At 44.2% G+C, this 14,252-nt stretch overlaps 1 protein-coding gene across 1 annotated transcript in view; it reads left to right on the forward strand.

The window, feature by feature from the left end:
- Positions 1–134: 134 nt before the first annotated feature.
- The window catches only part of LOC100359295 (uncharacterized protein C3orf20), a 76,496-nt gene continuing 62,378 nt past the window's right edge, over positions 135–14,252 (forward strand). The window contains exons 1-2 of the mRNA XM_089306587.1: positions 135–1,498; positions 12,185–12,830. Coding sequence (XP_089162713.1) covers positions 12,359–12,830 — 472 coding nt within the window. The 5' untranslated portion in view covers positions 135–1,498; positions 12,185–12,358. The remainder of the gene's footprint in view (positions 1,499–12,184; positions 12,831–14,252) is intronic.

Consider the following 14,252-nt stretch of genomic DNA (forward strand, 5'->3'; position numbering starts at 1 on the left):
ACGTGGTTTGTACTGGTGATGGTGCTTTCCTTTCCCAAAAGGGGAGAGATGCCTCTAGGGACCCAACTGTGTCTTTGTCCTCCCCTAGAAGGCATAGACTTGAGGTTGGGCTGTCAGCAAGGAGGGAAGTGAATGGTCCTGTGGCCATTGGTGGTTTCTTTACTTCTCATTGTCCTTGAGTCATACTCATCCTGATTGACGTGTAGTTCACATGTGACAGGTTAGCAGTAGTCTCTAAAAGTTCATAAAGAGGAGCATATAACCCTCGCATTTTCATACCAACTCCCCTGACATGGATTTTAGGGTTCCTTCCCATTCATGTTACAAATGCTGACGTGAAGGTTTCTTTATTCCAAGAATTCAGCTTCAAGGTCAATTGATGGAACATAGCTCAGAAGGAATTTTTGTCTGTCAAACATTGGCCAATGAGGTACACTGGATGAGAGACACAGTGACTTAGTATCTAAGAGAACACTGATGGTGTTCTCATATTTGAAAGGATAAGGAAACCCAGAGAGAAGTACTTCCATAATCCAGAAAGGTAGAAGTTGTAGGTATTTACTTACTTGTACTGTCACCACATCCTATTATCTATACTCCCATGCACTGTGGGCTCTCAGCTGAGCTGTATGTGAGGCTGCCAGGCCTGGTCAGAAACTGGTTCCAGTAAAGCTTTTGAGCTTGTGCTACCTCCTTGTCAGCCTGCTTGAGGTCTTTATTTTTGTGAGCCTGGTTTCTGATCTAATTTAAATCAGACTTGGGCCTATGTAGAGTGGAACAGGGTGGTCCTACATCATTCTGAATCCAGGGAGGTAGATGTGAAGGACTTGAAAAGGATGGCATGTGTGTGGGTACCACCCTCTCCTGTGGCTATACCCAAGAGTCTCCTCTTTACAGCTGTAGACAAGAAGTACAGATGGTTGTCAGGCCCACAGCCAATTCCCAGGCCAGTGAGTCCTGGAAGCATGTGATAGCACAGTCTTTGAAGTGCCCTGAAGGAATGGGAAGGTGAGGAGTGAGGGAAGAAGCTGTGTGGGCCTCTATGATTCTGTCTCCCTTCTCACTACACTGCTCTGTCAATGTTAGTACCTCCCAGTCTTGGAGTGGATCAAAATCCTTCTGAAGTGGCAGATGCGGGACTTAATCATGTTTGTATCCAACCTCCAGACTCATTTTTTCTCCCTTAACTTGTCACCATCTTCCCTGAGGATCAAGCACTCTTAGAAATGCTGAATGCTTATAGTTAGTTCTGAAGTCCATAGCAATGACAATTGGCAGTCCTTTAAATGGTTATTATATGAGCCTAATCAGGCAACTACCTATTGTAATAAACACACATTAAAACCAACTAACCAGCTGTTTTTGTTTTGCAGAAATTGACACAATGATCCAGTAATTCACATGGAAATATAAGGGACCCAAAATAGCCAAAACGGTCTTGAAGAACAAAGTTAGAAGACCCATACTTCCTGATTTCAAGGCTTACTACAACACAAAAGTAATCCTAACTATAGTACTGTCTTAAGAACACACGGATATGTAAATGGAATAGAGTTGAAAGTCTAGAATTAAACCCGTACATCCATGATACGTTGATTTTTAACAGAGGTGCCAAGAATATCCAGTAGGGAAAAAATAGTCTCCAACAAATGCTTAAGGGACAGCCTTAAAGAATGCATTTGGAGTTTGACAGCTTGCATACACAAAAATCAGTATAAAATGGATCAGAGACCTAAATGTGAGAGCCAAGACTACAAAACCCACTGAAATAGTTTGTATGACAAAGGCACAAGAGACAAAAAGTAAAACCTGGTATATATGAAAGAAAATAATAGAGTATTATACATGATAGAATACTAATACTAGAAAAAAGAAAGAAGAAAAAGAATAAAAAGCAAATAGATGGAGAGAGGATTTTGTCTGGTAGATCAGAAGGACTTATGGGGCAGATCGTAGAGTAGAAAGAAGGCATGGGAAGACTAACAAGGCAGGAACAAGAGCCCATGGATGTGGAAGCCAATGGTCTCAGAAGAACCAGTGCAGAACTCCCAGGTTATACAGTGAAGCAGTCATGAATGTGGGTTCATGGTCACTTGAAGTCATTTTTCATGGGGTTATAAAGAATGTATAAACATTTTAAATCCCTGGTTGACAGCATAGATTGAGTTCAAGAGTTGTTTTTTTTGTTTTTTTTTTTTTATTAATTTGAAAATTACAGAAGGGTAGAAAGATCTTCCATCCATGGGTTCACTTCCCAGGTGGCTGCAATGGCCAGGACTGGGTCTGTCCAAAGCCAGGTGCTTCATTAAGGTCTCCCACATGAGTGGTAGGGGCCCAAACACCTGGGCCCTCTTCTGCTGCTTTTCCCAGGCCACTATCAGGGAGCTGGATCAGAAGTGGAGCAGCTGGGACACAAACCAGTGTCCATTTGAGAAGCATGCATCCCAAGCGGTGGCTTAACCTGCTATGCTGTTACATCCTCTTCTATTTCAGACTCAGATCTGCAGTATTAACTCATTATCACCAGGTCTTCACCTTTGCTGATCGGCCTGCTTTGTGCCAATGTGTCCAGCAGATGGCTCTTAACAGCTATATTTAAAAAGTGAAATATACGCTAGCACCATGGCTCACTTGGCTAATCCTCCACCTGTGGTGCCGGCATCCCAGGTTCTAGTCCTGGTTGGGGCACCGGATTCTGTCCCCGTTGCTCCTCTTCCAGTCCAGTTCTCTACTGTGGCCCAGGAAGGCAGTGGAGGATGGCCCAGGTCCTTGGGCCCTCCACCTGCATGGGAGATCAGGAGGAAGCACCTGGCTCCTGGCTTTGGATCGATGCAGCGCCGGCCATGTTGGCCATTTAGGGGGTGAACCAACGGAAAGGAAGACCTTTCTCTCTGTCTGTCTCTCACACTAACACTGCCTGCCCCCCCCCCCAAAAAAAGTGAAATATAACTTTAAAATATGCATATATTCTCTTTAGTCTAGAATGTTAAAAATATTTCAGCAGGTAGGCAGTACAAAGAAATTATGGAAGGGTGTTTTCCATTACTTTTTCACACTAAATCTTCAAAATCCACTGTGTATCCATGTACTGTCTCAATTTGGATACTTACATTTGAAAAATAGGTTCCTACCCAAGTTACTACAAGCATATTTGAACATATTTAAAAGTTTCCTAACAACTGGCTTGAGTATCCAATTTTAAATTTAAATAAATGAGCTTCAAGTTTAGTTCCTTAGTCATGTTAGATGTTCAGGACGTGCATGCATCTGGTGCTGTAGTGCTGGGTAGTAGCACAGCTCCAGGAGATCTGTTTACTTGGTTTGTGGTTCCACTACACACAGTCTTTACACTAGGCAAAGGGTTGGCCAAAAAGTTCTTCCAAGGCATACATTAAACCTTCAGGAGTTTCTCTGCCAGTGGTGAACTTGGGAGCACGTAGTGGCAAATCTCCCTTGAAGGAAATGTGACTCTATATTATTTACAACTTTGTAGAACTAAAAGAGATGTTTTAGAACAAAATTATTTATTTTCATTATAACCTCTCCTTTAGGCTTTTGTGTGTGTATTTGATACAGTCCATTTGAACTGGCTCACTAAGTCACTGTGTTTGCTTGCAAAAATCCCGGAAGAGCACATTCAAGTTCATATCCATGCAAGTCCCTCTGTGTTTAGTTATACATTTACCCAAGATGTCTAGTATCATTTATTTCCTCTGAAAGCTAGCCTGCAGTGCACAGATGGTTTTCAGTTGTCTGGTGACCTACAGAGGAGGCAATAGAATTTAGAATTTGGACAGGGAAGGCTACTGGTCTTTACAGTTAACACAACATCTAGTAGCCAGGCCATGTGTGTGCCGTTTGTTTTGAAGCCAGTCAGTTAAGCAACATTGGTTATATTTCAAGCAGTTCATGAAAAACTACCTGGCTAAAGTAAGTGATGGTAATTGAAAGAAATATGTTGACTCACTGTACTTGAGAGGAAATGGAGGTCCCTTGGTCATCCCACATCATCTGCCAACTGGTAGCTGATGGGTTTTGTTGGTGTAAGTTGTGGACATCTATGTTCATGCCTGCTGTGTGTGGTGATGGGTTCGTGTTATTGTGTAAAAAAAAACCTGAAAAATCAAAATGTTCAATTATTTAGTATTTTTGTTAAAACTTTTCACTCTAGCCCAGGGTTGACGAGTATCCCTTGTTAAGTCCTAGGGGTTATCTGTAGAATCATATCTAGGAAATGTATGTCATACATGGATAGAAGTTATCAGATACGTGATTCCTTTCCCATCAATTTAAACAGCTGCCTTGTCCATCCTAACTAACATGATTTCTCCAACTCAGAAAACTCACATGCTTGTTGGCATTTTGGACTGGTTTAAGCATTTTTTAGGGGTATGCTGTATTGTCTTCTCTCCCTATAGTCATTGTAAGAATTTAGTTTCCCTGAACTTGAACTTGGATCATCCACTTTCCCTTTTACCCCATTTCACACTATCTTCTTTACATAAAAGGTCATGTTTTTTCAGGGTAATTTTTGAAAGCAGTAGTAGGCCCTCCTCCTAACCTCGGTCTCCCAGGTCTCAAGTGTTCTTGAAAATTGTGCTACTTCCTTTGTGTGACCTATGTTTTTCTGTCTTCTATCTAAAAACAGACATCTTTATCTTCAAAATTCTGTCTACTTTCAGTTTGTGATCTACATAAGTTTTCATGGAATTTCAGTGTGTATACACCATTTTGTGCCTTTTTCTTTTTATCACACTTTATTTTTATTTTTTTAAAGGTTTTATTCATTTATTTGACAGGTAGAGTTACAGACAGTGAGAGAGACAAAAAGAAAGGTCTTCCTTCCATTGGTTCATTCCCCATATGGCCACAACTGTTGGAGCTATGCCAATCCAAAGCCAGGAGCCAGGAGCTTCTTCCTGGTCTCCCCTGTGGGTGCAGGGGCCCAAGCACTTGGGCCATCCTCCACTGCCTTCCCAGGCCACAACAGAGAGCTGGACTGGAAGAGGAGCAACCGGGACTAGAACCCAGTGCCCATATGGGATGCCGGCGCCACAGGCAAAGGATTAACCTAATGTGCCACCACGCTGGCCCCATCACACTTTTGTAAAACTGAGCTGTTCAGTTGTTTTCTGTTATTGCCTGGTAGTTTAGTTCATCAAAGCAGCATACTTCCTTGATTAAACACCTCCTTGACCGCTGTCAGGAGAATTTAACTAGTGGCAACGAGATAACTGTAATCATCTTGGAGTTTTATTTAACAGATTTTGATCTTGGCTCAAGTACCTGCCCTAGCATTTTATTTTGTTTTATTGCTTGCTATTTATTTTCTTCTGGAAAATGCAGAGAAACAGAGACAGGGATTGTCCATCCACGATTCCCTGCCTAAATGGCAGATCAGAGCTGGGCCAGGCTAAAGGCAGGAGCCTAGAACTCCATTTGGGTCTCCCATGTGGGTGGATTGAGCCATCAGCTGCTACCTCCCAGGGTGCATGAGCAGCAAGCTGTATCAGAAGTGGAGGTGCAGGGACCCTAACCAGGATTCCCATATGGAATGTGCCGTAACACCTACTCTTTACTTCCCCCTTTTGAATCTCTTCCCTTGAACATCCTCAACAGAAGTGATTGCTGGGTCAAAGGGGTGCTCCTTTTGATATTTCTTTATGGCCTTGTCATCCCAATAGGAGCCATTGGTACTATAATAAATCTCCCTGGTGGATATCTAAATGATTGCAGACCTGTTAGGCCCCTGTATGGCATGAAGTTAAATTCAATCCTCTGTATCCTGGCCCTGCCTTTTCTTACTCTAGGATCCACTTTGCTCTGTGAGCCCTTTTGTTTTTCTGTCTTCTGTGGGAATTCCAAGAGCCAGTCCATACACTATTTTATATACTGGATGATCAAGAGGACAGCGTTTGTGAATCTTCCCCTTTCCATCTTCATGGCTTTAATTCATCTGCATCCAGTGATTTGTCCTAATCCTAGTCTTGAGATTTCTCATGGTTATCACTTGTGTGTTTATATCGGGACTCACTGCCCTGAAAGTGTTTCTGTGAAAAGCAGAATCCAAAACTAGAGACAGTAGCTTAGCGAAGAAAGCCAGGATCAGAGGACCTAAAGAAGCATGGTTTCATTTCGTGTGTATTTCACCCTGAGTGTTCTTAGATCAGTCCTAGTAAAGGGAAGAAAATAGGACCGACCTCATTTAAATCTACACCCCAAATTTCCCCTTAGCTTCCTTCTTGTTGATTGCCCTTGCTTTTCCCATGGCCCCTTTCCACATTTCTTCGATATTCTGCTTGCATCCCACTTAGATCACTGGCAGTTTTCTGTACCTGTGCTTTTTAAGTACCCTACTAGGTATGCCTAGGACTAGCAATGCTTCTTGACTTTAGGCAGAGATCAGGGTGCAGATGGGGTCACTTACCTTTGTGGGTTACCCTGAGGGCAGCTAAGCAGAGTAACAGAGCCTGTGCTTTAGGTAACATTGTACATGCCCACAAAGTGTTTAGGGAAGTGTTCCTTCCCTCCATACTTCCTATCATACTACTGCTGTCAGGGGCACTCTAGCCCAGATGTTTCCTATCTTTCTGTTAACGCACTGAAGTTATTACCTAGGAAAACTGGAAAGTCAAAATGTCCACATGAGGTATTTAGTGTTTTAGTGAAAACTGGTTACTCTGGCCTAAGTTGATGTGCCATGCTATTTCTTGGCAATCATCCATGTTCTCCCATCATCTGCAATGTCATGTGCAGGCTTGAGCTACTTTTACCTGATCCCTCCCCTCCCTACTCCCCCCTCTCTAACCTGGAGCTGCATCTGGTTACTTTCTATCTCACATGCTAGGCTGTTGGATGCCCTTGGCCTAGACATAAGGTAAGGGCAGTACCTGCATTGCTTGTCCTCTTGTGGGGTCACTTGTTTTGTGCTTCAGGACCAGCTGTGTCATTTCCATTATATGCTGTGGGCCACTTCAAACAATGGCATTTTTCTGCTTAACATATCCTGAGCACTAACTGAGTGCTAGCCACATGCCAATCTTGTACGCACCTCACCTCACTATTCCTCACAGTCTAGGTTGGGAGGGACTAGCGCCCACATGCACGGCTGTTGTGAACATCACAGATCCAGTGTTAGGCTTAAGGTCACATGACTTCAGCACAGGATCATGGAACCCAGAGCCTGAACTCTTGGCCACTGGTGGCCCCTCCTCTGGGTTTCCGTTCTGCCTGCCTGAGAGCGTTGTGACCTCTTGGTGCCCTCTGTGTTTATTGCTCTTCTTTGAGTTCCTCAAGATCCAGCGGCCCTTTGCTTTCCTCATGTTGTCCCGGGACGTAATCTGACATAGAGGAGGCATGCAGCGAATCACTGAATGAAGATGGCACTGGGTCCACGGTCATCGCATGTCCTTTATGAACTCTTGGAGAACTTTGTACATTCCTCAGTGGGAATGGCTTCTTGAAACTTTATTTATAACCATCTACTTGGGCCCGTTAGATTAGATTATCTGTCAGATTTCAGTACCACAGGTATTTTCGATTTCTGACTGGTGGAGGCACTGGACTTAGTGTGGTGGAGGTCGTAATAAAAGGGAGAGAAGACATGACTCCTGCCCTCCAGGACACCATTCAGAGTAATACATTTAGGTATTTGTGTTAATATTTGATTATGGAGCAAATACTAATTCTTTGGCATGCCATTCAAGGCTTTTCGTGATCTGTTTTGAGGCCACTTTCCCAGCTTCACGTGCTGTTCTCCTACATCCCTTGGGTCCCACCATCCTGCGGTGTTCATAGTTTTCTGAAGCTTCCATGCTCCACGCCTGTCTGTTACTTTGTGTGCCGCCCCCCCCCCCCCCCCCCCGGTAGCCTTTCTCCTTGTCTGCCAGGCAACTTCTTACTCATCTTTTTGGTGACTCTGAAAGTTAATTTCATAGGCCAGTGCTTCTTCCTTGTAACTTTTTTCTTTGAATATCCATGACCTTTACATTTTTTAATAGTGTGACACTTCATACAATGAGTCAGTTTTGTAAGTCTGTTCTTCCTGTTAGATGTGGAGATATTCAAGAGCAAGAGATGTGTGAGTGAAAGGAATAATGAATAACAATAATAATTGTAAAGTGGAAAGTAGGAAATGAGGATTTAATGGCTCCTGGTCTGTCATAAATCATGTTTGATGGCAAGAGTAGAGATCTGAATAAAGTAGCTTACAGGTAATCCTCTGCCTTGCGGTGCCGGCACACCGGATTCTAGTCCCGGTCGGGGCGCCGGATTCTGTCCCGGTTGCCCCTCTTCCAGGCCAGCTCTCTGCTGTGGCCCGGGAGTGCAGTGGAGGATGGCCCAAGTGCTTGGGCCCTGCACCCCATGGGAGACCAGAAGCACCTGGCTCCTGCCTTGGGATCGGCGCGGTGCGCTGGCCGCAGCACATCGGCCACAGCGGCCATTGGAGGGTGAACCAACGGCAAAGGAAGACCTTTCTCTCTGTCTCTCTCTCTCTCACTGTCCACTCTGCCTGTCAAAAAAAAAAAAAAAAAGTAGCTTACAGGTATTAGGAGTTCATTCTCTGATGTGAAAGAAATGTAACAGACAGGTGGTTAAGTTTGTGGGGATGCACAATGTTATCTGAAGCACAGGCTCTGTTGCTCTGTGTGGCCACCTTTATTTTCTTTGTTTATTTGAAGTAAAATTCTCATCTGCTGGTTCGTTTCCCAAGTCCCTTCAATGACTGGGACTAGGCTGAGCTGAAGCTGTGAGCTGGAAACTCTACCCAGGTCTCCCACAAGAGGCATGGACACGACTTAAGCCATCACTTGTCTGCAGGGGTCTACATTAGCAAGGAGGTGGAATCAGGACCTAGAACTAACTGGGTGTGGAACCCGGGTATACTGATAGAGCATGTAGCCATCTTAGCATTTTAACCATCAAGCCAAATGTCTGTCTTAGGTGTGGCCACCTTTAATTCACAGTTCTGTCTTCAAGAAAACTTCATGGCTCAAAATAGCTTTTGGTTATAAGAGTAGAAGTGTTTTTTGTAGGAAAGCAAGCAGCCTTAAAAAGATATTTCAGAATCCTCTGCTCAGTAAATTCCATCTTTATTTTGTAGGCCAGAATGTAGTTATATGGTTGTCTTTAGCTGAGTTTTGAAGAAATACGAACATTTTGGAATATACATAGGTTATCTCTGTATTTAACAAAAAAAGGACATTTCTTTAAAAATGACTTTTAGATCCAAATATACATTTTTCTAAAGACGATATAGAATGACCAATAAGCACATGAAAAGATACTCCACATCCTTAGTCGTTAGGAAAGTGCAAGTCAACACCACAACGAAGTATTACTTCACCAGCACCAGGATGACACTAGAATCAAAAGACAGTGTTGACAAGGAGCTCTCATGGCACTGCTGGTATGTAGTGAATGTAAAGTGGCGTAGCCATTTTGGAAAACAGTCTGAAAATTCCTTATAAAGTTAAACACAGAGGGACCACATTTCCCAGCAGCCCCACTTCTAGGTTTATATCCAAAAGAATGAAAATGTACATCCACACAAATCTTAAGCACAAATTTTCATAGTACTGTGCATTGTCACCTAAAAGTAGAGATTTCTGAAAAGTTCAGAAGATAATGAGTAATAAGTTGTTACACACATTCACATTGGAATACTATTTTACAATAAAAGGGACTGAAGTGTTGATATGTGCTGCTACATCGATGAATCTTGTAAACGTTATACCACAGGAAAACAGCCAGTCACAAAAGAACATGTTGCATGATTTCACTTATATGAATTATCCTACAGAGGCAAATCTATAGAGATAGAAACTGGATTGGCCGGCGCTGTGGCTCACTTGGCTGATCCTCCACCTGCAGCGCTGGCACCCCGGCTTCTAGTCCCGTTTGGGGCACCGGGTACTAGTCCCTGTTGCTCCTCTTCCAGTCCAGCTCTCTGCTGTGGCCCGGGAGGGTAACGGAGGATGGCCCAAGTGCTTGGGTCCCTGCACCCGCATGGGAGACCGGGAGGAAGTACCCGGCTCCTGGCTTGAGGGTGAGGAGAAATGATGAATGATTGCTAATGAGTTTCCTTTTGGAGTGGTGAAAATATTCTAAAATTAGATGGTGATGTATGTAGGTTGCACAACTCTAGAGCATACATGTTAAAATTATGCATTGTGTATTATGTGATGATGTATTTTAGGACTTAATTGTATGGTTAAGTGTGTTTTAAGACTTTTAAAAATCAGATTGTTTTTTCTCTATGAGATATATCTTCAAAGTTAACTTTAAAAAAAAAAGGAGCCAATGAGGGAGAGTAAGGTCCCAAATTAGTCAACATTTGAAGGATTGTGTCAGTCATTGTCTTCCTGTCATTTGAGTCTTGACCTAGAAGAATCTACCCTGCATGGTGAGTTCAGTTGCCCAGATGGCCAAGATTCTTAGTGGTTTCTTTGTTCTGTAGACTTAAAATTTCAAAAAAATGAATCAGTTTTTTTGAGTCTGCAAAGCTGAAGAATAGAGATGCTAGGAGTCATTAAATAGATGTTGGGAACCACTTTGTTTGAAGCAGCAGAATGTTTGATGGGTCTGTTTTGAGAGACTTTTGTGGAGAGTTTGTTACTGCTAGGTGGACAGTGTCACTTAGATCATATAGAAGTGCTTGGAAAAGGTTAGGTGCCAGGAGTCTTCAGACAAGTGACTCCAGGCCAAGACCATGCTTCCTCGTCAGCAAAATGACAAAGATAGTGGCCTTCTGACCACAAGGTACGTGCACAGGCTCATGACTGAGATCCAGCTCCAGGAACACTGAGCTATATACCAAGCACATGTCCTGTATTGACAAACTCAGATTTGTTCCATAGCATGGCATTTGAAAGAATGATTGGGTGGAGAAGAGGGCAATGGATGGTAGGAGTGGCAGCAGGATAGAAGGTTTTTGACGTGATGGCTGGATGGCTGTAGTCTCTGACATGAATGGTCAGAAGGTGCTGGCAAGAGCTATTCCTCTGCTCTTGACTGACTGACTGTAGTATGGCAAGGGTGCCAGTTGGGACCAGTAGGTTGGACAACAGGGGCAATTCCCCATAACTGCATCAAGGCGCTGGCAGAGGCCATCCGAGACCTGTGCTCTAAACTCCCCTCAGGTCAGCCTTTCCTATGTATCTGGATTCCTGAGTTTCTTTTAGCAGCCGTTTTTGTGTAGTGTGAGATGAATAAGTGATTTACAGTTGTATAAATGTATTTCAGGTGGATTTGTTCACGGAAAATGTACTGTGGGGTTTGTTTGGAGCAGATGAATGAAATTTTGAGATCTGGTTTCAAAACTCTAGAAGTATGTTTGCAGATTTTTCTAGCCATTTTTGGGCCCATTCCATTGTTCTTTATGCTCCCTCTCTTCAATCAGTGATCTAAGACTAAAGCATAATTTAGAAATCCATTATGGTAAAAAGCACCATAGTATTCACTGCTGCTCAGCTGACCCAGACATCAATATGCTCATATGCTGAGCCCACCCACTGCCACAAGTGCCCATCTCATGAGCACTCAGAACCCTCAAGTCTTTCTGCAAAGTGGGAAAATGTTTATCATTGTCCATGATTTTAAGGTATGCATTTTTCACATGTTAACCAGTCTGAATTTGTAATACCTCCCATAGTCAAAGGCAGCTTCCATTCATTGTTTTCTTTTTTGTAAGATGGCACATCTGTCAATCTCTTTGTATATAATAGGGTCAGTTATAGTAGTGTTTGAACTATGCAAATGTATTCTAGAACTTTCCTGTCTGTCTTTGGATGGCACATCCCATGTCTGTCCTGGCATTACCGCCAGGGACTTGTGTGGCACTCTACCTCCAGAGGGGGAGCCAGTGAAACCCCTGTTTTTGCAGATTTTCCTCAATACACCACAAGCAGATCTTCCATCCTGGGATCTCTGACTACAAAATATGCAGTAGAACCTTTCTCCTTTCCCAGCCCTTCCATTCCTCTGGTCCCTCTGGGGTCCTCCCATCAGTACTCAGTTTGTGTGAATGTCCCTGGAGCTTTTCTAGAACCTTCTCACCAGGCCCTTCCCAAAGTGACTCACTAATGTGGGTCTCCCTGGTGGTGCCTCTGGGAAGATAAGGGAGAGGGATCATGCTCTTACCCTACCATGGGGAGACTGACCAAATGTTGTCTTACCTTCCCAGATACGAACTGTTGACTCCGTGACCTGTAAGGGCCATTCCAGTACTTCATTCCGTGTGTCTCCATGGCTTCACCATAAGTAAGAACTTTTGTTCAGAGTGCTCTGACTCTTATACCTGGAGTTTCTGTCCTGTGAGACAGACAGTGTCACCCAGCAGTGCTGATACTTGGATAACATGAGTAATGTCAAGAGTAACCGAGAACTGTGCCAGCATTATGCTGCCACAGCCCCCAGGCTGCTGGCTCACATCTCCAAACTCCTCACACACTTCAGGAAAGAGTGCATTGCTGTACCAAAGGGCATCAGAAACATTTTCCAGGTCACTTGGAATGATCTCATCAACACCCTTGAGGTACCTACCCCATCCAAAATCCTGGGCCTGGAAGTCAGCTTTGGGTCCCCCTCTGTGGTACTTGCAGAACCAACACCTGTGCAGGCTCCCATCCACAAGAAGCTGCCAACCCACGCAGTGCCACTGAGACTGCCAGTGGTCACCAGGACAGTCAAGCCCTCCGTCTCCTCTCCCAGGCCACCCTGCCCTATGTCCACCATCCAGGAGACTCTGGACAAGTTTCAGCGGCAGTCCATCCACCTACTGACAGAGCTCCTCACTCTGAAGATGAAGGTCATGGTGGAGTCTGCATCTGGTAAGGCCAACTCCCCAGACTCCTCACATTTGTGGCCTAGGTGTCTGTGTGTGTTTGCCGAACCCACCTCACACAAAACTACAGGTTGAGTATCCTTGATCCAAAATCCACAATGCACCTAAATGTGCAACTTTTGATTACCAAGATGATGCCACCAGTGGAAAGTTCTACATCTGACTTCATGTGAGGAGTCCTAGTCAAAACGTAAGTGTACTAAAAATATTGTTTCATATTACTTCAGGCTGTATTTATAGCATGTATATGAAACATAAGTGTATTTTGTGTTTAGTCTTGGGTCCCATCCCCAAGATAACTCAAATATAACAAAATCTAAAAATTGCGACACATGAAACACTTCTAAATGGAGACATTTCAGATAAAGGATGCACAATCCATATATCTCAGGTATGTGCTAGAAATGGCAGTCTCAAGTCTGCTATAGGACTGATCTCCTTCCCTCACCCGCTGCCAGACATCACCCTTTCACTCCTCTGGTCCTCCATTTCCCCTCCCATTGCAGACCTGGATTAAAAGGTTAGCAGGGGAATTGTGTGAGGTCAGCGGTTTGTGGTTATGATGTGGAGGTGGAGAGAGCACCTGAGAGGGGGTGATATGGGAAGTTTGCAAATCTTGAGGTTCACTTGCTAGGTGGCCAGAGACAAGCCGTGCCAGAACCAGGGGCAGTTAGGAGAAGTAGGCTGCCTCCAGTGTGAGGGCATCATCCAGTAACAATGCTGTGACCTAGAGCAGCGTCACTTACCGACCCTTCCCAGTGCTGCATGGTTTCTAATACCAGCCACCTCAGCCCCCAGTCCTGTGCCTGGGGAGACTCCTGTGTAAGGGGTAGAGAACAAAGTGCCTCCTGATGGATTTTGACAGCTCGAGACTCCTTTCTTTTTTCTTTTTTCTTTCTTTCTTTCTTTTTTTTTCTTTTCTTTTTTTTTTTTTTTTGACAGGCAGAGTGGACAGTGAGAGAGAGATAGAGAGAAAGGTCTTCCTTTTCCGTTGGTTCACCCCTCAATGGCTGCTGCAGCCGGCATGCTGTGGTGGCCGGTGCACCGTGCTGATCCAAAGGCAGGAGCCAGGTGCTTCTCCTGGTCTCCCATGCGGGTGCAGGGCCCAAGGACCTGGGCCATCCTCCACTGCACTCCCGGGCCACAGCAGAGAGCTGGACTGGAAGAGGAGCAACTGGAACAGAATCCGGCACCCCGACTGGGACTAGAACCTGGTGTGCCGGCGCCACAGGTGGAGGATTACCCTAGTGAGCCACAGCGCCGGCCAACTCAAGACCCTTTAATTAGGAATCCCTCACAGTTGTTTACCTGAGGAATATATTTGCTCTCTTTCCTTATTTCCTAGGCAGTTTACATAGGTCTTTTTCTGGAAGCATCAGCCTTGTGTTGCAAGGAAACTGTTTTGCCT

This window comes from Oryctolagus cuniculus, chromosome 10 (genome assembly GCF_051225735.1).
Source record: "Oryctolagus cuniculus isolate XC-2025 breed Fujian yellow rabbit chromosome 10, ASM5122573v1, whole genome shotgun sequence".
In the NCBI taxonomy this organism is placed as follows: Eukaryota; Metazoa; Chordata; class Mammalia; order Lagomorpha; family Leporidae; genus Oryctolagus; species Oryctolagus cuniculus.